Source organism: Nothobranchius furzeri, chromosome 6 (assembly GCF_043380555.1).
Source record: "Nothobranchius furzeri strain GRZ-AD chromosome 6, NfurGRZ-RIMD1, whole genome shotgun sequence".
In the NCBI taxonomy this organism is placed as follows: domain Eukaryota; kingdom Metazoa; phylum Chordata; class Actinopteri; order Cyprinodontiformes; family Nothobranchiidae; genus Nothobranchius; species Nothobranchius furzeri.
Genome location: NC_091746.1, coordinates 62,029,856 through 62,055,099, shown reverse-complemented (window position 1 = coordinate 62,055,099; position 25,244 = coordinate 62,029,856). Strand labels below are relative to the sequence as shown.

Here is a 25,244-nt window from a genome sequence, read left to right as displayed (position 1 = left end):
GGAAGCTAAAATTATCCCAACCCACTACATACACTGTCCGATTGTCACCAGGACACACACCAGTTTTCATTAGTGTGAGATAAGGTTCACCTGAGAAAAGTAATTTATGGAGATTTCCATGGAAACTCCTTAAAAATGGGGTTTTCAAAATGGGTTTACAAATTGTTTGACAAGATGTTCAACAATTTTGAGTGCAATGACACAATCAATGGAATGAAGACTAGTTGTAAGGACAATGACTATTCAGCCAATACAAGTGTAAATAATTGTGACATTCATGATAAAAGCAAGGAGATAGTGATGAATATTAAGTCAAAAGTGACCATTCTTTAGACATTTGTACCTACTCAACTGCTTCATGTCCAAAGGCATTTGCCTTTGGATGAAATGTACATGAAACCGCCACTAGGTTGTGCCAAAACGACTACATGCTGTGGAGGTTTAACTAACTGTTGTGCAAAGTTTAATTCTGTTGTGAGAAATGCACCAAAGCAACTGAGAAAAACTGTAAAAGTGGACGAGGAGTTCACAATCAAACAAAATCTGCCATTTGTTTTGGAACAGCACCATCTGGTGGAGCATTACTAAAACTACAGGATTTAAAAAGCTCATTTGGATGGACACTAATGATCCACACGGGAGAGGTCAATTTATTAGTTGAGAGGAAATGTGAAAATCTGAGCAGTTTAACACTCCTAAAAAAGAGCCACATGGCAGAAGCCTTTATCTAACAAGTCTAATGTCAACGAATGAGACCTGCTGTTTTTTTTATTGAAAAACACATCATTAACAATTAATAAACTATTGTTTTATTTTGATCTTTTATATTTTATACCTTTATGACAGTTTTCATGTTAAATAATCTTATTTAAAATGAATTCCTGTGTTTTAAAGCAGATGAACCTTTAATTTGAGTGTGATAATATTCTACTCAACACTGTTTTGTGCTGTTGAAGCTCATTTGTGGCAGCACTGACCTATAACCATTCAGAATGGGACAAAAATTTTCTCAGGTCCTCCAGAGTACCAAAAGACATTAGAACATGTTGATCTAGTCAACACTCACCTGTTAATTCTGACTATAATTAATTTTAGCAAATCCTATCCTGATTTCAGTACCAAGGGTCTATGGACCAAACAACAAACGGAATGGAAAATAGGGTAGCAGCGTGTCCAGGCAGGCTGGGAAAGTGTGATGTGTGATAAAAAGGTTTCATGAAAAAGGAAAGGTGTACAAGATCCACCAGGCAGGAGGCTGAGAGGAAGACCAGGATGGAGATTTACGAGTGAGGTGAAAGAGGACATGAAGTGAGTTGCTGTGAGGGTGAAGGATGTAAAAGATGGGGCTAAATGGAGACAGCCGATTCGTCGTAGAAACCCCTAAAGGGACAAGCCAAAGACACAGAACACTTTTTTTTTATTCCACTGTCATTTTGGGATCTTTTAAAATCCAGGTTGGATTTATTTATTGGAATAAAAATGATTGTGTCTTGTATTTGTCACGTTTAGAGCAGGAGGTTTGGACCCAAAATGCAGAAACCCAGACAACTCAGGCAGGAGCGGTTGAATAAATGAAAAGTCATTTTATTAGGATGATGAGTAAATATCCAAAGGGCAGGAAGCCAAGCCTAAAGTCTAGAAATACTGAATTACAAAAACAAAAGCTCATTTATGAGCAAGAACCTGGAGTTTCTATAGGGGCCAGAACAACACTGACAATATGGACCAACTAACACTGAGACAAGACAGGGTTATGCACACACACACACACACACACACGCACACACACACACACACACACACACACACACACACACACACACACACACACACACACACACACACACACACACACACACACACACACACACACACACACACACACACACACACACACACACACACACACACACACACACACACACACACACACAGGGTGATAAGGGAATTGCGCACAGGTGAGACTAATAAACTGAGAGGAGGAGCAGAACAGGGCAGGGGAGGAAACCAGACCTAAATGGGAAAGGAATCAAAATGAACTAAAGGGAGATGCAACCTAGATAATCTAACCATATAGAAAACTAAAGAAAGGTGAACTGATAAACCTGACACTAGAAACACTCGGGGTTAGAACTTAAAGAGACCAGATCTAAAGGAAGCGGAGATACTACAGGGGGTCTTAGTACTGAAAAATGGGTAAACTAAATAAGTAGCGAGTGCCTAGGGGGAACATGAGGGAAACCTGGAGGGGGCTGGAGACCACAGGGACACAGAACATGACAGTATTTACTTATGGGGGTTGGTGGGAATGAGGGTTATGCGGGGTCATTTTAATCTATAAGGCACTTTGAGTTGCATCGGTTGCAGAGGTGTGGCCAAGTCACTGCTTTACAAGTCACAAGTAAGTCAAAAGTCTTTCCAGTCAAGTCTCGAGTCAAGTCAAAGTGAAAGACAACCAAGTCCATGTCGAGTCCAAAGTCAATGATGTGGAAGTCCAAGTCAAGTCCAAGCCCTTACTTTGAATTTTTAAATCATAATCAAGTCATCTGTCCAACTTCAATTTAATGACAATGATAAATTCCAGAATTAAAGCTTCTTAAAGCTTCATTTATTTGCTCAAACAAGCAGGAAGTGCAACTGAAACTGATTAAAAACTAAGAGCTGCTGCATTTAGCAGTAAATCAAACCCAGAACGAAGAATGATTCATGATTTTTGTCCATGTCGCGCCACTTTTGTGCTAAAATATCAAACATGCTCAAGTCGTCATCAACAGATGCAAGTCAGTGGCGCTCAAGTCCAAGTCAAGTCGTAAGTCATTATAGATTTTATCAAGTCAAGTCAGAAGTCATTAAAATAATGACTCGAGTCTGACTCGAGTCCAAGTTATGTGACTCAAGTCCACACCTCTGAACGGTTGTATGACAAGTGCTTTATATATAAAGTTTGATTTGATTTGTTTTATCTTGAGCCACTCAAATGAAGATTTGTCATGTTTAAATTTTGGATTATCAGCAGCAGAAACACAGACAAGCGCTTAAAACTCCATAAATATTTATTACATATCAACAAACAGAATCAACTACCTTCACAGCAGTGGTCTACAGCACTTTTTAAAAAGAAATCTTCAAATAATAATAATAATAATAATAATAATAATAATAATATAGTTTGTTTCATTTGAGGCCACATTTCATACACAAACATTTACAAGTATTACTTGGCATTAAAAACGATGGCGGCACAATATTTTAAGACACTTGGTGTTTTTTTTGTACATTTTCCTTCATTTTGATATCACAGAGGGGTTCAGCAACAATCTAAACAGGAATTTAAATAGTTGGAAAAAAGAAAAGAAAGACAGAAAAAACAATGACCAGGATTATGAGGAAGGGGTTAAACTGAAAGTAGGAAAACGCGACTAACGTGCATTGCTCCCTTTCTCCCCCTTAGTTCAGGGTGATCAAGACTGAAGTAGAGTGTATTAGTGACTATTTCCTCCACCTTTCCTCCGCTGTTCCCAGGTTTAGTGTTGGAGGAACTCATGCAGGCGGAAAAACGGGAAAGGAGCGAGAAAATATGGAGGAAGAGAGGAGACCCATGCATCTTCTGATAGCTGTTGTGAAACCATGGAGGCACTCTCAAAGGAACCACAGCTCAGATTAAATTTACCCATTCACAATGTTGATTTGCACAGTTTCTCAGCTTTATATGTAAATTTTGACTGTTTCCACCATTTGAAAAATCATGTTATGTGCATGTCTATAGAAGGGCTGGTAAATGAACGTGATTAAATGTGAATTTAAATGAAATGTTTTGTCAAAAAAGGACACTTTATTTACCTTAGAAATATAGAAAACTGGAAAAACCTCATCCAGTCTATGGGAAGGTCCCATTCTTAATGACTGATCTTTCAATCAAACTGCCCTGTCCCCACAAAGTGGACGTTCTCGGCTTGGAGCAGCTGAACAGGAAGCAAAGCCAGAGCCGGGCTGCCTAATTTAACTCATTCACTGCCAGCTGTTTTGTGATCAGATAGCCCCAGACTGCCAGCATTTTTAATGTATTTTGAAGAGTCACAGAATATTGTGCTCCATGACCACGTAAACACCAAAATTACCAAAAGAAAGAGCAAACTCACATCTTACATCAGGACGAGTGTTTCCAGCTTTTTCTGTTCTTTCACAATCTGTGTTGAAGTGTGAGCTGCATAAGCTTTTCCGGTTAGCGCCTCGCTTTAGGCATAGCGGCGTCCCAAAACAATCTCCTAATTCATGGATTGTCTGCTTCATGATCACGTGACTTGTAACACACACTGATGAAAATCAACTTTATAATTCCATTTTTAGTTCTTTTTTATAACACAGAAAAGTTTTTTTTTTACCTTGCTGACAGTTTCATAATTTGTGTGTGTGTGTGTGTGTGTGTGTGTGTGTGTGTGTGTGTGTGTGTGTGTGTGTGTCTGCTCTGTCTTCTCGATCCCCAGTGAGTCGTGGAGGATGGCTGCTTATACTGAGCCAGGATTCTCTGGAGGTTTCTTCCTGTTAAAAGGGAGTTTTCCTCTCCACTGTTGCTTTATGCTTGCTTGGTATGAGGATTGCTGTATAGACACTGACACTAGTCAGTGACTTGATGCAATTTGCTGGGTTCCTTATATAGGAAAAATTATTTCTGATTGGCTTAATGAACTGACCTGAATTGGAATTTTTATTATGTGAAGTGCCTTGAGACGACTCTTGTCGTGATTTGGCGCTAGATAAATAAACTTGAATTGAATTGAAGTTTGCCGACTGCAAAACTTCCTCAGAGCAAACAAAACTGTCAGCAAGGTAAAAAAAAAAAAACCTTTTGTTATTACAAAAAAAAAAAAAAACAACTAAAAATGGAATTAGAAACTAGACACAGTAAGAACATACCAAAGAAATCAACTTTATAGCCGGGATGTATACTCTCAAGGTACACAAGCTTGTTCCCAAGCCTGCTCCGTTAAAAAACGGAATTGACAACTTTAGTCATCAATGGCAGTGAACAGTTATATTTAAAAGGACAACTTTAGTCGTTAATGGCAGCGACTGAGTTAACAGGCACAATATTCTGCTCTGTTTGTGTTTGCTAATTTTATTTAAGGAGTTGGTTTTTTACACGTTTTGTTTAGTCTGGTTTTGTTCTTGTAGGGAAACGTTTAGGTGACGGACCTGTTGACTGTGACTGCAGCCTGTCTTTCGTTGGTTGGCAGAGCTGTTGGTCAGTTTTCTTACCTCAGCAACATGTGTGTGTCTGGAGCCGGCGTTCTGTCGAAGCACCATACCTTGTCAGATTGGCATACCCATATTACAGAATATGCCAGTCTGACAGGACCGGGAATGTCAGACTGATGTAGCTGTAATCTTACCCTGCACCCGAACTCTTACCCTAACCCCAGGGACAGCATACCAGCAGATAAAGCAAATGTGCATTTTCTGCTGGGATTTCCCCAGAAGTGGCTGTGGAGAGGGAAGTTTGGGCTGCTGCTCCCACGACCCGACCCCGGTTAAGTGGAAGAGCCCATGCTTGCTTAATAATGTCACAGGAATGTGGCTTGAAGAGAGTGCCTCTAGGAATTTAACTCTACCAACTTGACTGGAGTTGACTGGACCCCTCTAAACTTCTGAGAACTACAATCATGGCTGCTAATGTCAAGACTATGGGATGTTTTAAAAATGGTAGTTCAATGGAGGATGCTGGGAAATGCTGGCACTTGTGGGATACGTTGCCTCCTGCCCTGTCAACCTGTGTGGTGGTGAATAAGGATAGGCCTGACGACTGAAATGTGAAGAGAGCATCGAACATCAATCTTTTACTAAAGGATGAAAGAAAATGGATTTTTATATTATATCTATAAATATGCATCACAGAGTGGACAGATTCAAGCCTGTCACCAAATGCAGCTTCATGTATAAACAGATGTACACACACACTTATGCATATCATACAACATTTGGAAGCGGATCAGAAATCAAATACAACACATAATTTACAACACATATTTAGCAAGATCAGAGGGAGCTGTGGACCAGCAGACCTGTGTGGTACCTCGGTGCACAGATTTACGTTCAGTTTGTGGTTTGGGGGCCAAACCAATCACTCGTAGCTACTGCAGATGTCCAAATACGCAACAACCTTACAGCCTCTTTGGGTTGTTTGCTGCAGGGCTACACAAACACCCAGCAAACAGCAGCTGAGGGACGGCTCACGACAACAAACATGCACACGGACGTAACTTCCACCGCACCCCGATGGCGATCCTGTCCAAGTGAATGGAAAAATCTCAGGATGTCGGAATCTCAGAAAGGGGTTGAAATAAAAAGCAACAGCAGAGAAATGAAAACTAAACAATGAAATGAGAGTGACGGCGCAGGAGTGGGCGAGCAGTGAAATGCACAACAGGGATTGTCTTCATTTTAGGTCCAGGACATCGTCTTCGAAGGAGGTGGAGAGTGGGAATGCACTGGCGAGAGGAGGACTCTCTGCCTGCAGCGTCTCCGGTTCGGCTTCGGGACAGTGCAGCTGGACGTCCAGCTCTGCTTCCACGGACTCCGAGGCCAACCTGAGGAGCACAGACCACTCAGGCCACGATCCAGAGACTGTTCCTGTAAGAGCTGCATGCTTGTACCTGTCACTGTTTGTGGACGTCAGCGGTCGAGCTTTGGGCTCCTCGTCCGTGTTCTTCTTGCTCATCTTTCTCTGTTTGACCGACCCACTGTTGGATTTCCCGCTCGGCTCCTCCGTCAAGCCTTGGTTGGTGACAAAACATATAAATAAGTTGATCAAATCATTACTCTGACAAAACAAAAGCCCTTTTTGAATTCAAAATTTCCCAGAATACCGAGCAGCTCCTTGCGTGTGCGGCTGGCTATCTCTTTGATCTCCATGCGGGACAATGACAGCGAGTGCGTGGCGGAGATCAGCGGGGTCTGGGCCATCATGGTGGGAGGCGGTGCTGCCAACACCTTATTAACCAGAGGGGACTTCAGGGGTCTTTCGATGCTGCGGCCCACCAGGTTACACAGAGGAATCTTAAAGATGTGCTTACATGTCACCTCACCTGGTGGGAAAAATCCCAGCAAAGAATCAGGAAGTTAAAGAAGAGAGGATGGACAACAAAAAAGATGGAGGGGGAGAATGCCAGTGGAGGGGTATGAAGAGAAAAGCCCGTGAGTGGCAGTGTAAAATCATCCCTGGAGCAGTGAGACATTTATCGGTGTGTGCGTCTTTAAGGCGTCATGCTGCAGGAGCGGTTTGTTTCTGAGACACGAGAACGTTTCTACCTCACTCAGAACTAAATAGAATTCATTCTGACTGTAATATTTAAACCAGTTTATCGTGTCACCCAGATGAATGCTTGTTTGTTTCTATGAATTCTGTAGATAATTTCTGTTCTGATTTGTCTTCAAAGCATTTTAAAAACATTTTTAATTTTAACATCTTTTACTCAAGAGCAATCATGGCTCTGAAACAGTAACCATTCATCCGGTGGGCATATTGACAACTGTACATGTGTATGTATAACGTGCATTTTACATATCTGCAGAGTTTTTCTTTTTTAAATCTCTCTGTTTTATGCATCGCAGTGAGTCGACTGCACATTCAACTTGATTGTTCCTGATAAAAGTGACAATAAAGATTTTTAAAATTTTATCTTAATTGTTGTTGATATAAAAATGATCATATTCCAACCCTAACCCTTTTGAGGCAGTGAGGCTAGCATTACACATTCACATCACTTGTTTATAAGAGAAATCGTTGATACTTTATCATAAAACCTAACCTGCTTATCCTCAGGTAAGAAGTGAACCATTTTGCAGTACTGACATTGTCTCAATGAGACCTCCTTACACACAGGATAACGATAACACAAGAACGTGTAACAGACACAGCACATGGAGAAGTGCATCCCGCCATCCCCTGCATAGTTTGGTGGAGCTGCATCCTTTAGACCAAAAGTCATGTCAGGATGGGACGTCAGGTCATTATCCTGTGTGAAGCGGGCCAGAGCACTAAAACGGTCTCGCTGTAGAGATTTGAGTGCAACTGAGTTTTGTGTTCAGCAATGAAAACCACAAAAGAAAAAAAAACATTTCCAGAAAATATGTATTTTTTATCTGGGGAAAATGTATTAAGAGCAACAAGTAAAAGAGTTTGTTTTTGTGATAATAATAGTAAGTTTCTTTTTTTTGTCACACTCACACACAAACACGGGTGCACTCTCATGTACATGCACACATGCACACACATACACAAACACACACACACACACAAACACACGGGCACATACGTACACACACACACACACACACACACACACACACACACACACACACACACACACACACACACATACACCCACACACACACACACACACACACACACACATTCACTCACACATGACCGCACAAACATGCACGCATACATTCACACACGGACCACACCCACACACAAACATGCATGCACTCTCATGCACACACACACACACACACACACACACACACATACAAACACACACACACACACACACACACACACACACACACACACACACACACACGTGCACATAAGTACACATGGAGGAACTCATGCACAACTGCAGACAAATGCACGCACACACTCACACATGCACCCACACACAAACGCGCATGCATTTTCATGCACATGCACACACGCACACACACACACACACACACACAAACACGCATGCATTCTCATGCACATGCACACACGCACACACACACACACACACAAACTCACACATATGTACACATGCAGGAACTCATGCACAACTACACACAAACGCATGCACGCGCACGCACACACACACACACACACACACACACACACACACACACACACACACACACACACACACACACACACACACACACACACACACACACTAGCCTGATCATTTAATATATTCAAACTTCCATATGCTGCTGATTAATCGTTCTATTTACCCCTAAAACGAATCCTCCTTTCAACAGACAGCTGATTTATTATAACTAAAGCTACTTATAGCACAGCATTTATTATTCAGAGACTATAAAGCTTAAAGTGCGTTTGGGACCTATTAAATGGATTTTTGAAGTTTTTCAAATTACCTAATCTGCCCACAACTGCAGCGTGCAAAAATTACAGTACATCTGGAATACCACCAGAGGACAGTGTTGATGCAGAGCAGCTTCACAATGCAGTTTTAAAAGCAGGTCTGTGAGAATGAATCAAAGAGATGGTTGAAAAGCTACACAAAGAAGACTGTCTCATTTGAAATGTCAGTGTGTGTGTGTGTGTGTGTGTGTGTGTGTGTGTGTGTGTGTGTGTGTGTGTTCAGTAAAGAGCCATGGACAGAGATAGAGGGCTACTGCTCATGTTTGACAGGTACATGGTGTTAGTGCTGCTCCACATGCACCTGCACTGTCACACGGCAAAGAGAGACTTAAAAAAGCCAAAATGTAAGACAGCATGCAGTCATCTGGAATATATAATCACACAGAGATAAACATATTCCACATGCATTTGGGGAAGTGTCGCTCTCCATCCATCTCACTGGGAGGTGAATGACACATTAATATTTGACTCTTTGTCTGGAATAAGTGAAGTTGGATTGTCCAGGGTGTTGCTGCTGCAGGTGTTAAGGCGTGTGTTTGAGCCAGTGGAGGAAGACAGTGGCCAGCAGCTGCCTCAGTAGCCACATCTTGGTCACATTACAGATGCAATTACATCAGATGAAAACCTCCCCAAGGAGCAGATACGGCAGGGCGCACAGGCAGTTAGAGGATGAGATTTTTGTCAGCAAGCCCTTCGGCCACCACCCCCTCCAACCACACCCAATACCCACCCACCATCAGACTGTGGCACCGCTGTTTGGACTCCCACTTCGGATCGAAGAGAGGGCTGACAAAAGTCTCCATGGCGACAGTGCAATCTGTAAATCATGCTGCGACAGACGTGTCTTCTCCTTCCCTCTTTGCCTTTTCCTCCCACCCTCCTTCATGTGCACACCCCCTCCCTTCTCCTGCTGCACTTGTGCATACCTTTCCTGTGCCTCCTCCCCTACAATTGGTGTAATTATGAAACCCTCTATCTGGCCTGACGTTATCACCTCCGTCTCGCTTCACTTTGCGCTTTAACACTTCTTTTGCCCTCTCCCCTGCTCTTCTTACACTAATGCTTCAATTAGCAGAGACAAAAAGGGGGGGATGGGGAAGACATGAGGTTCACTTAACATTCAACCAACGTCCAAGTCAACATGCTGCCTTGGAGCGGATAGGGCCATACACTGTGCACGTTAGTGAGGGGGGCAGATTTATGAGTGTTTTTTTATGAGCTGAGGACGAGTCGAGGCAGAATTCTGCAGTACCTTCAGTGTCCTTAGACATGTACTGGGAAAGCTTGGTACCATAGGGGATCCGTATAGAATCTGAACCAGGGATGAAGAAGAGGGTTACACAAACACACACACACTGAGGTTCACAGTACACACATGCAAACACAACTTTTCTCAGACTTTTGCACATAAACCCAATACAACAGGGCAGGAAAATGAAAATCCCCTTGAGAGAAATAATTACCCAGACCAGCCCAAGAGCATAAATCCCGTCCTCGGCTAATTGCAGGAGCAACAGCCAAAGCTTTTCTTCCTGTTAGCCCTAATGGGACCAGTAAATAGCCTCTTGGCTTGACAGCGAAGCAGCAGGTACGCAACCAATTTAATAATTGTGTTTTCTCGGTCTTTGTCCTTCATCTCAGTCACACACGTGTGTCACTGTAACAGCTGTATGAACAAAACAGGAGCTTACATCCCTCTCATCCGTCGGTCAGTCAGCTCTGAGTGATGGACAGAGCCGGGGTGCTGTTAGCAACATTCTGAACTACCTGGAAGAGGCCAGGAGATGGGGAGGGGGCACTGGAGAGGCTAATATATGATAAAATATGGAGGATCGAGTTCAAGAGTGAGGAGCTCATATTGATCCACATGTGTTCTCAAACGGTGCTGCTCAGAGGTCATTAGTCACGTCACGTTTTATTACCTAAAACACAGATTACTCAGAATAATTTAGTTGAAGATGTGTTTCTACCTTTGTTGGAGTTAAAGAACATGTCGGTTGGTATATTTGTACTGCATAAATATAAGTGAGGATTTTTTTGTTGAGGTTACTAGATTATAATAGCGGCCTAAATCTGGGATCTTCTTTAAAAGCTAATTAATATGTTAAAAAAACACTAAAGATCATCTCCTTAAAATGATTTTTTATCCACTTTGAAGTGTATTTTTGTGCAAAAGTTGTAAATAATTTCCTTCTTTGTTAGATAGCTTCCTGAACAACCTCAGTTTAGAGAAACAGATTTCACATTCCAAACGACCAACCCGCTAACTGCTAGTCCGAGTTATACCAAGGGCCAAGAGTATTCCTGATTTATTACTGAGGCCCTGTCCACACGTAGCCGGGGATCTGCCAAAACGTAGATATTTTTCTACGTTTTGGCCTGTCATCCACACGAAAACGGAGTTTTTTTCACACGAAAACGGATCTTTTTAAAAACTCCGGCCAAAGTGAAGATCTGCGTTTTCTCCGTTTTGGGTGTCTGCGTATGGACAGACAAAACCGGAGTTTTAAGGTCCGCAACGTCACTTTCCGCGACAAAAAAAAAAATGCTGACATCACGTGTGCGACCTGTGTTTACACTAGCCGACAGCATGGATGCCCTCAGAGCTGCGCTCGCTTTATCAATTGTCCAAGTGCTTTTTGCTTGTTTGTTTTTTGCAAGCGGAATTACTGCTCCTTGCGGAAGACCACAGACGAAGGACGAGGTTAAGAACGGGGGAAGTACTGCCGCCTACAGGTCTGGCATGTCCTTAACCACGTATTTATCCGGGTATGTGTGGAGAGTTTTTTTTTAAAAACAAGGTGGTGTGGATGCAAGTTTTTGGAGGGGCGGATATTCGTTTTTGAAAAAACCCGGCTACGTGTGGACTAGGCCTGATTCATGCAGCGTTGTTTTACAAAACCTTCACACTGTCATTCATTTGTATTAAACTGATAATTCCTCAGATTTGATAAGAAATTCCTGTTGGACTCATGCCCTGGACACACCAGATGTGCTACATTTGGCTGCATCTGATGTTTTTGTATTTATGTGACCATATAATGCAAAACTGATGGCAGATTTACAAAATGACATTGGTGTGCTCTGCTATGAAATGTAGGAGGTTGAAACTGTTTCAAGAAATTATCAACAGATATAGGTCTCGGCTGTATTCTGACTAGTCGTTAGCTCATCAATCTATTTTGTGAAACAAATGTCGTTCAGGAAGCTATCTGCTATAACTTTTCTAGATAAGCACACATAAAAATGGTTGAAATATACTTCCAAATGAAGAAAGTGAATTTTAACTCACTAAGTGGTTAAACTAAAGTCTTGTGTGACGTGATGGTTTATGGACTGGTTAAAGCAAAGTTTAAACTGTTGTGTTTTCTTACAATTGCCTCTTTTGAGTTATTCTACAGGATCAGATGAGAAAACAGTCATGAGAGCGATACTGCTGCAGAAAACTAAGCTGTGGGTAAGAATGGCTAAACTTGTAGGAGACGGGCTGCAGCTTTAGAAGTCCTTTCTGATCAGGCAGCTTGATGTAAATGGCTGTTAAGGTCCCCCCCCCCCAAAGTCAAACAGATCTGCGGGCGATCTTCACATGTCAAAATAAAACCCTTTAATACAACATCACCCTCCGGTGCTTCAGCTGTACTGGGCTTACCGTCACCGAGCGGTGAGGGAAACACAGGCATCTCATAGCCAGTGGGTGTCTGAGGGGAACTCTGAGAGCTGGTGTCTCTCGAACTGCAGTTGGAGGCTGAGCTCACCGGCGCCGTCGAGACAAAATAAATGTCCGACTGTGGGTGGAAAACCAGACGCACAGAGAGAGAGAGAGAGAGAGAGAGAGAGAGAGAGAGAGAGAGAGAGAGAGAGAGAGAAAGAGAGTGAGAGTGAGAGAGAGAGAGAGAGAGAATAGAACAAAATAAATATTAGATATGACAGAAAGAGGAGGATAAAATGGGAAAGAGACAGGTTCTTTCCTCGATACCTGGTGTTTTAAATGATGTGAGTGTGTTACGGTTTTGTAGCCATGCAGATTGAGAGCCACATTTCCCTCTGAGGTTATAAAAATTGATTGAAATGAGAGCTGAAACAGCAACAACAGAGTGGAGTCTGAAAGCAGGCTGCTGCAAACGTTCACGTGTTATATTACTCTGGCTACAGAGGAACCACGGGTACCTCGTAAACAACTTGTTTTTCAAGACACCCTTGGAATATAAATACAACATCAATACATTCATAGCAGAGAAATAAGAAGAAAGAGCAAAACAACAGACTGGGCTGTGGGGGTGTGGGATGCGGGGGGGGGGGGGGGGGGGGGGGGGTTAAAGGATCGGTGATGGAATGCTTAGAACATCTCAACTGTCACTTCTGAGGCTTTAGCAGGAGTTGATCTGAGACCAAGGGCTTAAGGGTTGCTCCACATCTTCCTGTTTCGTACGGCTATTATACAGATAGCAAAAGTTACCAGATGTACACCCTCTTAGCTCTTTTCGTACATTTAGACACATAACAAGCACCCTCTCTGCCAGCTTTTAAGAGCAGGTTGAAGACCCATTTTTACACCATGGCGTTCCACTAGTCTTCTTTTAGTCATTCTTATCTTGTCTTTTAACTAATATCTTTATTGCTTTAATCCATCTTGTTTTATCTTAGTCACTGCATGGTTGCTGTTGTTTTACTTTTTATACCTCAGTTGTGTGTACAGCGATTTGGTTCAATCTCTCATTGACGGAAAGCACTTTTGATGATGTTGATGAACATTTGTGTGTTTGCTTGGAACACATTCTTTATGTTTCTGTGGTCAAATTACTGCAATCCATTTTTCTAAACAAAAACTCACTTTCTCACTACCGTTCCGTGAGGTCCATGGCTGTTACAATCAGTGCCACAGAGTCATACACAGTTTAGTTAAATCTGGTGTTAGCACTCTTGGGTGTTTTACCATTGGGGGCACTTACTACACTTATTACGGTAATATGCCTCTGGCATTAAAGAGAATGCAGATATTTTGACTAATAATTCACTTAACGCAAACATTCCACTGTAATATTGAGTCTTTGATAATTGAAAATGTAGCTTGAGATATTTTAGAGCTGACTATTTGCGTCTAATTGACCATTAGCATTGTTAGCTCAACGCTAGCCTCTAATCTTCTTCACCCAATATTAGAGTAAAACAAAAAGAAGCTTCTGGGTTGCTCCTGTTTACTGGCTTTGTTTTTTTAAAGTTGTTACAGCAAATCTATGAGCTAGGTTTTGAAGGCAAACATGGTCACGGAACACATGGTCTCACTCCTGAGATGCTTCTGCCAGAACCAGAAACCCGCATTGCCAGAGGAAACAAGAGAGCGTTAAACACCAGTCACCATTTTCTACCTCCAAACGTCTTTGTTTTCCGTGACTTCAAATGGTGTTTTTCTTTTTTGCGACTCTGGTAGTTTGTCCTAAAGTTGAAGTGGTTGCTGCCGGCTGTTAGTCCTTCTTTGATACTATCGAGCAGAGAACCGCTCACACCAGTGGTGTTCTGTTTCTAAATTCCATCCATCCATCCATCCATTGTCTGAACCCACTTGTCCATGTAGGGTCGCGGGGGTGGGGGCTGGTGCCTATCTCCAGCAGTCAATGGACAATCAGGCAGGTTACACCCTGGACAGAGAGCAAGTCCATCGCAGTTTCTAAATACACGAGTGCGTAATTAATGTAGGACCAAGGGAAGTGCAGAAGTGCGGTGGTTTGGTGAGAACGACAACTGAATGATCCAATAATTAATTTCAATACGAAATGTGTTATTGGCAGCAATGGCACCCCCAAGGGGTGGCCATGGCCATCCATAGGAAATTGCTGCCCCCCCCAAGAAAAGCCAGTGTTAATCATATTATTGTTCTCTCAAACTATAAATTTTTCTTTTTAATTCAAGACATAATTGTAAAATTACACAATACTACACTTTAACTTACTATGTAATTACCATGTAAGTACTTAGTAATTAGGGGACTGTAAAAGGAAGCGTTACCACATTTTAAATAACTGAAATGTATTTTTCTGAAATGTTTGTGTTTGTAAAATTTAAATGAAATGTTTTGGATAAGTACTGATTCAGTGTAACTTTTCTTTCAGCACGATTGAAATGTTAGATTAGAGAATTTTACATATTGCTCTTTTAAAGATGGGATATGAGATATTTTACTGGACATTTACAACAATCCTGTATATCATTTAAGTAACATTTCTTGCCCCACGTTGGATCAAACACTAAAGACCCATGTTTTATGGCGTAAAAGTTTTTTTTTGATTTTGTATGATGACTTCTGTGCATCAAGATTAATGTAGTTCAGAAAATGTTTAAATCAAACAAAGTCATTGTTTATTTGAGTCATACTGACCCTAGAAGCAGCCAGTTGTAGCTCTGGGACCACAGCTGTGTAGACAAGGTTTCCGTTGACCACCAGTCGGATCTCAATCGAGTCTGTCGTGAAGGCCAGAATGTAGGGGAACGCACAAACTGCAGAGATAAGATGATGGAATAAAACCACAAGTGATTTTTTCCAACTTGAGAAACCATTTCTCTCATAAACTCTAATTTATCCAATAAACAGTTGAATGAATTTGACCAAAGATCCAGCAGCCACTGTCTTTGACGTCACTTGGAGAAAATTTACAGAAATCGTAAATTTCTGCTCCAGAGTCGATGACAACGTTTCAACATCTTAAAGGAAAATTCATGACCCAAAACAGCCGATTCTGGACGTTTAACACAACCATCTTTGATTCTGTCAGAACATTTATGACTTGAAACGCTCGATTAAAGAGAAAAAGGACCAAAACGAAAACAGAAATTTGGTTACATGCAGCTTCAGGTGTGTTTTCTTCCTAATAACATCGTCCACAAACACACACTGATGTAATCAGAGGCCAGCTGGATGCTTGTGGTCACACAGGGTGTTTCCATGGTGACAGCTAGCTCTAGCCAGGCCAGCAGCATGGGCAGGGTGGGGCCCAGGCACCGTTACCATGGTTACCTACCAATAGCATTGGGCATCTGGTTCCAGCTGAAGTGGAAATCAGAGGTGTTGGACTGGATCATCGGCGTGGAGCCGTTAAACGGACAAACTTTCTTATAGTAACAAATATCTGGAAAAAACAAACAGAGAGGATTAACTTGGTCTAATTTTATTCATTTCTCTGTCAAGGTAGGAGAATGATGCTGATGCAGAAAATGGCTGAATGAAAATGTAAGTCAAAAGGAGACTCACAGTTGTAACACAACAGCAGACCTGCTTCACCATCTTCATACACATCGATGGCTGCTACGAAGTTTACCTGCAATCAAAAACCAGTCACTTAAAAAAAATAACAACTACAAACACCAGAGTTTAGAAAGACTACAACGTTCTGATGTCTGGTTGTAGACCATGACTCTTTTTTAAATTTATCTGAAAGCACAATCTCCTGCTTTGTTAGACCAGCTGCACTGCTCTCCCCCACAGCTGGTGACTGACAGTGTGTTGATTTACCTGAGCAGGTAAATAAAGAAGCTAACAGGTCCAGCTGCAGGTCTCAGTTGCACCCACCACTAATCATGCAGAAACACAGATGGAACATAGCACACGCTCTTCTTCCTCACCCTGTTGGCATCTACGTGATGTAGCCGATACGCGTCCCCGGTGCTCTCGTTGATCAGGTCAAACTGATGTTTGTAGGCCACGCAGATCATGTTGTCATTTTCCCCCGTCGGGCCGTCCACCAGCGCCATCACCACGGGCGGATCACACAGGCAGATCTCCTGGGAAACGGGTGGGGTGGGGGGTGGGGGGGCTTGTTAACACTATTATTATCAGACAGCCAAAGAGTTCATCATTAGCTTACTTATTCACTGACACTGAAAATCAACAGAAGGAATCCTAAATCTATTGAGATGCTCAGCAGAATAAAAAAAACTTCCAGCATGGCCAGGGGGGAGCATGGCCACCCCTGGAAAAATTGTTGACCCCCCCCCCCCCCCCCCCAGGGGAGACCACCCCCATCTCACTTAACAAATCGTATTCATCTCCTTTAATCTAGACAGAAATGATAAAGCCAATATATATTTAGTTTATTTGTAGCGATTTATTAAATATATTTAATAGGTTTATGTGAAAACGTTCTAGGGGCGGACAGAGGAAACGTGGCTTTAACACCAAAAGTCGAGATTTGCCTTCATAAATACCTTTCAATAAAAGAATGCTGAGACTATTTCCTCCCACTTGTCCCTGAACTAGAGTTTTAATGTGGTCGTAGCTGAGAGTGATCCTCATCACAACATCCGAGTGTTGGCAGGTCCATCAAGATGTTGTGCAAAATAGTAAATAGTTTAAGATTTTACCCAAATTTTTCAAAATAAGATGATCTTAGTTCAAAATTCTTCACCATGAAAAGCAAAATCGTTGGCTTTTTACTTACTCCAGTCTTCATTCATTCATTTGATTTTCAGTCAAAACGTATTAATGAGTTTATTTTTGAGTCTGTCGTACCCGTATGTACTGAAACTCCTCCACTGGGGAGTCGGCTCCCGTGGCGACGGCGCTGAAACGAGGATGTTTTCTGGTAATTAGGAGGAGTTTGGTCCTGATGGCTGCTACTATTCTCAGCTCGGAGCCGTGGTGAGTGTTGATAGAGTATAAATGGCAACCTGGTCCAAAAGAAAAACGAAGAGATGGGTCAGAAAACACGAAGAGACAGAAATACAATCCCACTGGACGGTTGACAATGAACATGTACCGGTAATTAAAAAAAGTGTTAAAACTAAAAATGAGCCTGTTTAAATAAAAAAAATCTCATAACTGAGATTCTCATAAATATCTATAAAACGTTATGACTGTGAGTCCTTGACTGTGCAATTCACTTCCTGTTTTACTAAAACTGACATTAAAGTCAACACTTTGTTCATTAGAGAGACTTTTTAAACACCCATTAAAAGAAAACTTGATGGATTTCCACCTTCGGTAAAACAAACAACAAATATTTTTGCCATCTTTTGTACATTCGTCCTGTGCAATCCTTCCATTGCTTTAATTGTTTTCTAAACACAGTTTAGTAGAAATACATCATTAACGTAGTAATTATTGTATTTTTTTTTACAAATTTATTAATGTTCACAAAATGCCATTGTGATTCAAAACGTAGAATCCAATGATTAGAGACCAACGTGAGTGTTTCACATGAGTAAAGACAAAAATTGGAAATAGAAAAAACTGCTAATTGTTATTTTACTCAAGATTATTAAAATTCTTGCAGCCCAATAAAGCTAATTAAGCTTCCTTGATGTAGCCATTTTCTCACTGACATCTCATTAGTTGGAGACATTTTAATCTTAAAGACAAGAAATAACTATTTTACAATAAAAGCCAAACAACATTTATGTTTTTTTTTTCTTCATTCATATCATAAATAATTTATCTATAAACAAAGGAGAGACTCCTCTGAGCCATAATTATAGCGATCAATGTAAAACTAGAGATTTAATCAACTAATTATCACTTAAAGAGGCCTATCACTCGATTCAGTAAATCTGCTGTGGTCTCTAATCTGAATGCCTTTCTCAGTCATTCTATGTGGAAAAAAGCTCTAGCGCTGTTGTTTCAGGAAGTAGCCGGGTATCCCACAAAACGTACATATTTTCTACAATTTGGCCCATTTTTATTTTTTTATTTATTCTTTATTTAACCAAGAAGGTCCCATTGAGATTAAAAACCTAATTTTCAAGGGAGTCCTGGCCCAAAAACATCAAAAGTTACAGTTACAAATTTTTCTGCTCCACAGGCATGTTATGTACAAACTTACAGAAGGCAGTTACAACACTGTGAGAAGTTACACTTCTACTTGAGATTAAGTTACAGATGTAGGTGGGTAGTAATCCAAGCATGGCCTTATAGAGGAAAGTGTACCAATGTCCCAACTTCCTGGTGGACAAAGAAGGCCATCCCACCCCAGAATACAATTCACAATGACGGGTCAGTGGTCTGCAGGCCCATCATCCATGAAAGTGAAGAAATAACTCACCAAAAACAACTCCAACCAAGGTGGAGATTTGCAAATTCCCTTAGTCAGCATTTGCTCATGGACGGGGTTTTGTAATGTCACTGCTCGTGACAAAAACACTCTTACATCACATGTGCGTCTTGTGTTCACACTCGCTTGTTTTTACAAACTCAATACGTGCTCAATGTACGTAGAACACCACAGGCAAAAGACGACGTTAAGAACGATTATCACCTGCCACCTATTTATTCCACATCCCAAAAATGTTTTTTAGCTAGGATGCCGACAGTTTGGAGGACTACTGCCGCCAACAGGCTGGACACGCCTATGAATGTGCTCTGGATATTTTTTGCTGAAAACAAGGTGGTTTGAACCCAAGATTTCCTTGATAGACTGGGGAGGAAATTCGGTTTAATAAAACCCGGCTTTGTGTGTACGTGGTCTAGGTTGGAGGAGTGGGGACAGAAGATGGCAGGATTTTCATTCTTACGGGCCGAACACATGAGAGGCGACATTGTCTCTCCTCCATTCATTTTAAAAAAGACACGTGCGACTAAGCGATACTTGCGGGTCTCCCTCCTGCTAAGCGACACACAAAAAACGTGAATGTGAAATTTTGCGTTTGGGCATGAGCACAGGAGAGTCAGCGACGCGATCCCAGAAAGTTGAAATGTTTAAACTTTTCATCGCTGTCACTCAGACAAGGACCAATCAGTGGAGGTTTTGTTGACTGACCAATGAGCGGACAGGATGCTTCTCAGTACATCTCCGGGCAAGCATGAAGGAAAAGCCAATACTTGCCATGTCAGATTTCCCAGGGCTTTACAACATTTGTACAAAAGAATATAGAGATTTTTACAAAAAGGCAGCGGAATGGAAAATTGTCAGTGGGTTGGTTGTTGGTGTGCTCTCATATTCACGTTTCTTTTTCTGTTTGGGATGGACACATAAGCGCATTTTTCATTTTTTTTATAAAGTAAAGTCAGAAGTAAGACTTCACTTAACTCTAGTGAGACTTTATCAACTCTGAGCTGCTTTAATAACCCAACATTCCCTCCAATCTGACGGCCAATCAAAGCAACAGAAGACTTGCTATTTGCCCTGGAACAGAGTGCGTCGCTGGCTTTTGCCACTGGCCGCATGTCGCCTCACGTGTGTCAGGTTTTCAAAGTGACAGAAAAAAGTGTCGCTGATCACAGTCCTTTGTCACCTCCCGTGTGTCGAGCCCATTACTCATTAATATTCATGATATGCAAACATCTCTCCTCTGATTGGCTAAAAGCAACACAATTCTTCCACTGCATGAATTCGCTTTGCAATGTTGATGTTAGGGATGTGTAATGGTGAAATTCTGGCGATACGATACGTATCGTGATACGGGGAAACGATACAATGTATCACGATATATTACGATACATTCAGTCAGACGATGTTAGCGATTTTTTAGCCTGAATTTATTTTAGGAAAATTCAATAAACAATCCAAAATGATATTTAACATGTTTAATTTACATTTCAATGGTGGAAACAAAACCCCTTGTACACTGCTGCCAACTAGTGGTTGGCTTTAAAATGCACCAAAAGAAAAGAAAACACAAATGTTTGGATGTAAATTCTTCCAAAAATGTGATACACAGCTTTTGAATATAGATATAATATCACAGGAAAAAATACCCCGATATATTGCGTGAATGCTAATTTACAGTGTGACGTAGATCTGTGAGGCTTTGTCTGACCCGAGCGTTTCCTGGTCTGTTATTTTTATTTTTTTGGCGGTTAATGCAGGAAATGGAGGGTGAAGAACTTATTTACGTTCAGCTTGCATGTGAAACTCAGAGTGACCCGTTGGTTTTCAAAAATAACAAGTAATGTCTGCTTCCCAGTGACTGACAATAACACAGCTGAGCTCCAATAAAGGAACAATTGGCTAATTTAGCACACAGCACTTAAATTAATCAGTGTTTACATGACATGAGTAAAAAAAAAAACTTTGTGTTTTGTACTCAGTGTTTTTAGCTCACAGGGTGTTCTGTGTGCTTGTCGTGGAGATTAGTTAGCAGTCCGTGTACCTTTAGTTTTCTCCAGTTTGTTCTCCCTGCAGTCACACTTGCCTCTGACGAGCTGCCTTTCCTCCAGGTCTTTTTTGATCACGCTGAGCCTGAACACGTAAAGCCGAGCATCCTTTCCTGGAGAACAAAAGAGAAGCAGCTTCTGTTTATGCAAGAAGGTTACTCTTAATTTGCCATCTCTGCTTTAAGCATCCTCCCACGAGCAGACCGTGGCGCTGCGCTGAGGCGGGATTACTCGGAGTCTCTTCTTAAGGCTCGTGTTCTCTCACGGGGTTTATCAAAGCCCACACATGGTCGTGACAAATGTTTGCGCTGACATCACATAATCGCTACCAAATCCAAGCCGGCCTTGTTTGTCAATATTGGGGGTTTGACTAATCATCCGCAGAGTAATTAATGACATGCTTTCCCAGCTGAAGCAAACATTAGACAAATCCCACATTCTTCATGTCCAAAGTGATTTCCTGTTTATGTCAGGATTTTTTCCCCCTTTTATCATCATATCTGATCATTTCATCTCACCCCAGCAAAAGCTGACAAACAAAACCTCTACAGGGTTACCGAAGCCTCCGAGGAGATGGCAGAGTTTTAATAACAAAGGATAAGGAGAATAACAACGCCCCTAAGCCTAACCCTTGTACATATCGCTTTAATTAGAGGGTAGAAAAAGTGTAAAAAAGAACGGTGGGGAGGAAAGCTGCCTCTGATGTGCAGAGGGGAAGCATGTACCTGCTGTGTTTGTGTTCAAAGCTCACCTTTGTCAGCGCGGGTGATCAGAAGGTCCTGAGGCTCCAAAATGTGCATCTGCTTCACGGTGATGGTTTTGTCAAACACCTGCACTGGAGCAAGGGTCTGTGTGTCTGGAATACAACAGGAAAATCAGATCATTAAATCAGTGGAAAAAACAAATTGTAGAGTTACTGACTGGGTTTCGCTCACCACCACTGGACAAAGCTGGATCAGGACCTGAAACGTGGAAAACATCTTAATTGTGGCCTTGACATTCTGCTGCCGGGTGTTGGGTGCATAATTTGGACAGCAAATGATGTATTGATTGGGATTCTCTCACCATCCAGCAGCATGACCCCAGCTGTGTCGATGGCGACCAGCAGAGACTGACCCCACGAGTCGGAGCACACAATCTCATAGGGAAACGTGCTGCAGAACGACTGGGACTCCCATGGCTGCCGTGCACACACAACACTGGGAATAAATACACATATTTGCCAATTCTGTTACTGGTTTGTGGAGGATCGTGTGCAAGACACCTCTTTTCTGCACAGGCCTGTGGTAACGAGGCTAGTTGGTGCATCCCCTCTCACGATGGTCTTCAGCTTCAGAGCCTGGGAGACAAATCAAACCACAACACTAAAGCTGTTAGTTTAAAAACTAACACATGATCTGGGACTTCTTGAAAGCTGTAATCATTTCAAAATCTTAACAGGAAGTAGTCTGTATGAACATTTAAGCAGCAACCATCTGATCCGACTTAACATCACCAATCTGTGAGCCACAGTAAACTGATATCATTTACATAACTGCATAATCAGGCAATCTGGAGATGACGTCAGTCCCTGCCAACTGTACTGAGGCTTAGCAGTGCACTGTGGTGTGCCATCATTAAAAAAACACTAAAAAACACATTTCTGCATAATGAAAACAATGAAAAGTGTGTGTATCCCTATACATTTGCATTCTTGATGACTTATTGATATTGTCTTTTATTGTTTTGAGGTTACACAACAAGGAAATTACCAGGCTTTGTGCTTACATGGACCATAAATGCACTAAAGGTTAACTTTTAATCTATTTTGCTTGTGTCAAAGTGTGCAACACTACACAACAGTCGGCCAAACCATTTTGTTTTCTTCACTTTAACAAATAGAGAAACAGCAGCTTTGCTAACAGATTGCTTATTTGTGTTTAAGAGGTGTATTAGTCTGGTTCAGGTTTGGATTAATGAAGCAAGAGATCAACATCTCAACAAATAAATAACTTCTCAATATGACATTTTCCTAATAATACATTTTAGAAGCGGCACCAATATCTTCCACTAGACGGAAGAAGTACTAATCTTGTTAAAGAGGTAGACACTGTTAAAAAGTTTGACACTGTTGATCACAACGCCTTAATTAACAGACTTTGTGACTTTGTGACTTGGTGCAGATCTCTGGAACGGTTCCAGACTGGCTCAGATCACACCTTTCTAACAGAAGTGTCTATAAACCAAACCATGTCAGATTCTAGCAATCTGTTGTGTGGGGTACCCCAAGGCTCTGTTTTAGGCCCACTCCTTTTTCTTCTTTTCACAAAGTCTCCTATCACCTTTTCAATATGATTTTATGACCTTAGGATTTGTTTAGTTTTCTTTTTGGTCTATGTGAAGCACTTTGTGATTCTCTTTCTGTGATGAGTGTTATATAAATAAAATGTACTTACTAAGTTCATTTCACACAGTAAAGCTGTTTGTGACTCATCTGTTCCTGCTGCTAAAAATTACTTATGTTTTTTAAGATCTTGTGGTCTTCTTAACCTCTCCTGCACAGTTTTTAAAAATAATTTTAATTGCGTACTATTGATTCTGTTTGCATGGAAGTAAAAAAGTGCCAAAGAGAATTAGGCCTAGCTTATGGGAACAGCTGATGACTGCCAGCATGAGACATTTCGCCTCCTTCCTTCTAGGACCTCCTTAACCATTTGATTCATAATGGTCACTACAGTGGACAGGTACTCAAAAATACTATTTATTTAATTTTTTTTTGCAACTAAGCACAGCTGTTGACGACTTTATTGCATTTGAGCCCCTCCATTTGGACTTCAGTAAGTCAAGCCAACATATTTCAGGTTCAGCATGCACGCTGTCCACTGAGGTGGACGTGTAATAAATTATTTGTAAGTTAAATGTTACAAAAAATATTTGTTGAAATTTGTTTCATTCACACCTAAAGAATTGTTTAAAAAATCATGGTTGAAGATTTCATAATTCATGCCTCAAAGGGAATATTTATAAGTTTGTCCCCTTCTTACAGAAATAAATAGATCAATAAAAAAACTTTTTTCTTATCACTCGATTAGCTTAAGAACCTACTTGGACATAGCACATCAAATTCAGGAATAATCTCTGACATCAATCTACAGGCTGTTTAAGACTAGAATAGCACAGAAAATGTCTTTGTCGTCCCTCAGTGGGGAATTTTTGGTGCAACAAAAATACTTGGATAAAAGAGAGTAGGAGACTGTTTCCTGGACGTGAGAACATGAATGGAAAACTGTGCAAATGAGATATGAATGAGTGCAAATAGAATAACCACAGAAACTGTGTGAATCACAAAAAGCAGCAAAAAGCAGCAGGAGGATAAAAAATGTTTACTGGTTTTGTTGGGAGCAGTGGTGGTTATAGAGGAGGAAGGACCTACAATAATGCCCCTTCGTGCACCTAGGGTGTGACATCTAACATTTATAGATGTAAACAGTTACAGGCTCTGATTTTACACCCAGAAATATTAGAAAACACATGAATCTGTGCTTGTGTGATTGATGTTGACACCATTGTCACAATCTTTCCTCAGTTTGTTTGCTTGTTGTTTGTGTGTGTGTGTGTGTGTGTGTGTGTGTGTGTGTGTGTGTGTGTGTGTGTGTGTGTGTGTGTGTGTGTGTGTGTGTGTGTTTACCTGTCCTATTCTGACAAATTCAGCCTGCCGGGCCTCCTCTTTCTTTCGCGCTGACTTTGGAGACTCGGGCAGCACGTCGCTGAACGACCGTCGATTCAACATGTTCTGGGGAGAAAAAGGAACCTAAACGTGGAACACACAAAATGTGAAACACACACACACACACACACACACACACACACACACACACACACACGTACACACACGCACGCACGCACGCACGCACACACACATGAAGAGAGAGAAACAAAAGGGGGGCTTAGAGACTGACCCTAGCAAGGGGTGCCAGAAGAAGCAGCAGCCATCAATATGAACTTAAACAGGAGAAACAGTGAAAGAAACAAAGTGGAAAAAACCC

General features: G+C 41.4%; 1 protein-coding gene across 3 annotated transcripts in view; it reads right to left on the bottom strand.

Moving 5' to 3' along the window:
* Nucleotides 1-3,035: 3,035 nt before the first annotated feature.
* garnl3 (GTPase activating Rap/RanGAP domain like 3) overlaps nucleotides 3,036-25,244 on the bottom strand; it is a 131,149-nt gene continuing 108,940 nt past the window's right edge. The window contains exons 16-31 of one of the 3 annotated variants that reach the window (XM_015943039.3): nucleotides 24,887-24,991; nucleotides 22,484-22,558; nucleotides 22,285-22,399; nucleotides 22,155-22,181; nucleotides 21,971-22,075; nucleotides 21,216-21,332; nucleotides 17,641-17,798; nucleotides 16,755-16,913; nucleotides 16,384-16,450; nucleotides 16,154-16,261; nucleotides 15,514-15,632; nucleotides 12,790-12,925; nucleotides 10,393-10,452; nucleotides 6,864-7,082; nucleotides 6,651-6,771; nucleotides 3,036-6,584 (exon numbers count right to left, since the gene is read on the bottom strand). In XM_015943039.3, the coding sequence (XP_015798525.3) occupies nucleotides 6,434-6,584; nucleotides 6,651-6,771; nucleotides 6,864-7,082; nucleotides 10,393-10,452; nucleotides 12,790-12,925; nucleotides 15,514-15,632; nucleotides 16,154-16,261; nucleotides 16,384-16,450; nucleotides 16,755-16,913; nucleotides 17,641-17,798; nucleotides 21,216-21,332; nucleotides 21,971-22,075; nucleotides 22,155-22,181; nucleotides 22,285-22,399; nucleotides 22,484-22,558; nucleotides 24,887-24,991 (1,842 nt within the window). In that variant the 3' untranslated portion in view covers nucleotides 3,036-6,433. Of the gene's footprint in view, nucleotides 6,585-6,650; nucleotides 6,772-6,863; nucleotides 7,083-10,392; nucleotides 10,453-12,789; nucleotides 12,926-15,513; nucleotides 15,633-16,153; nucleotides 16,262-16,383; nucleotides 16,451-16,754; nucleotides 16,914-17,640; nucleotides 17,799-21,215; nucleotides 21,333-21,970; nucleotides 22,076-22,154; nucleotides 22,182-22,284; nucleotides 22,400-22,483; nucleotides 22,559-24,886; nucleotides 25,010-25,244 lie in introns of all 3 variants that reach the window. The other 2 variants (XM_015943038.3, XM_015943043.3) reach the window with 2 other exon arrangements.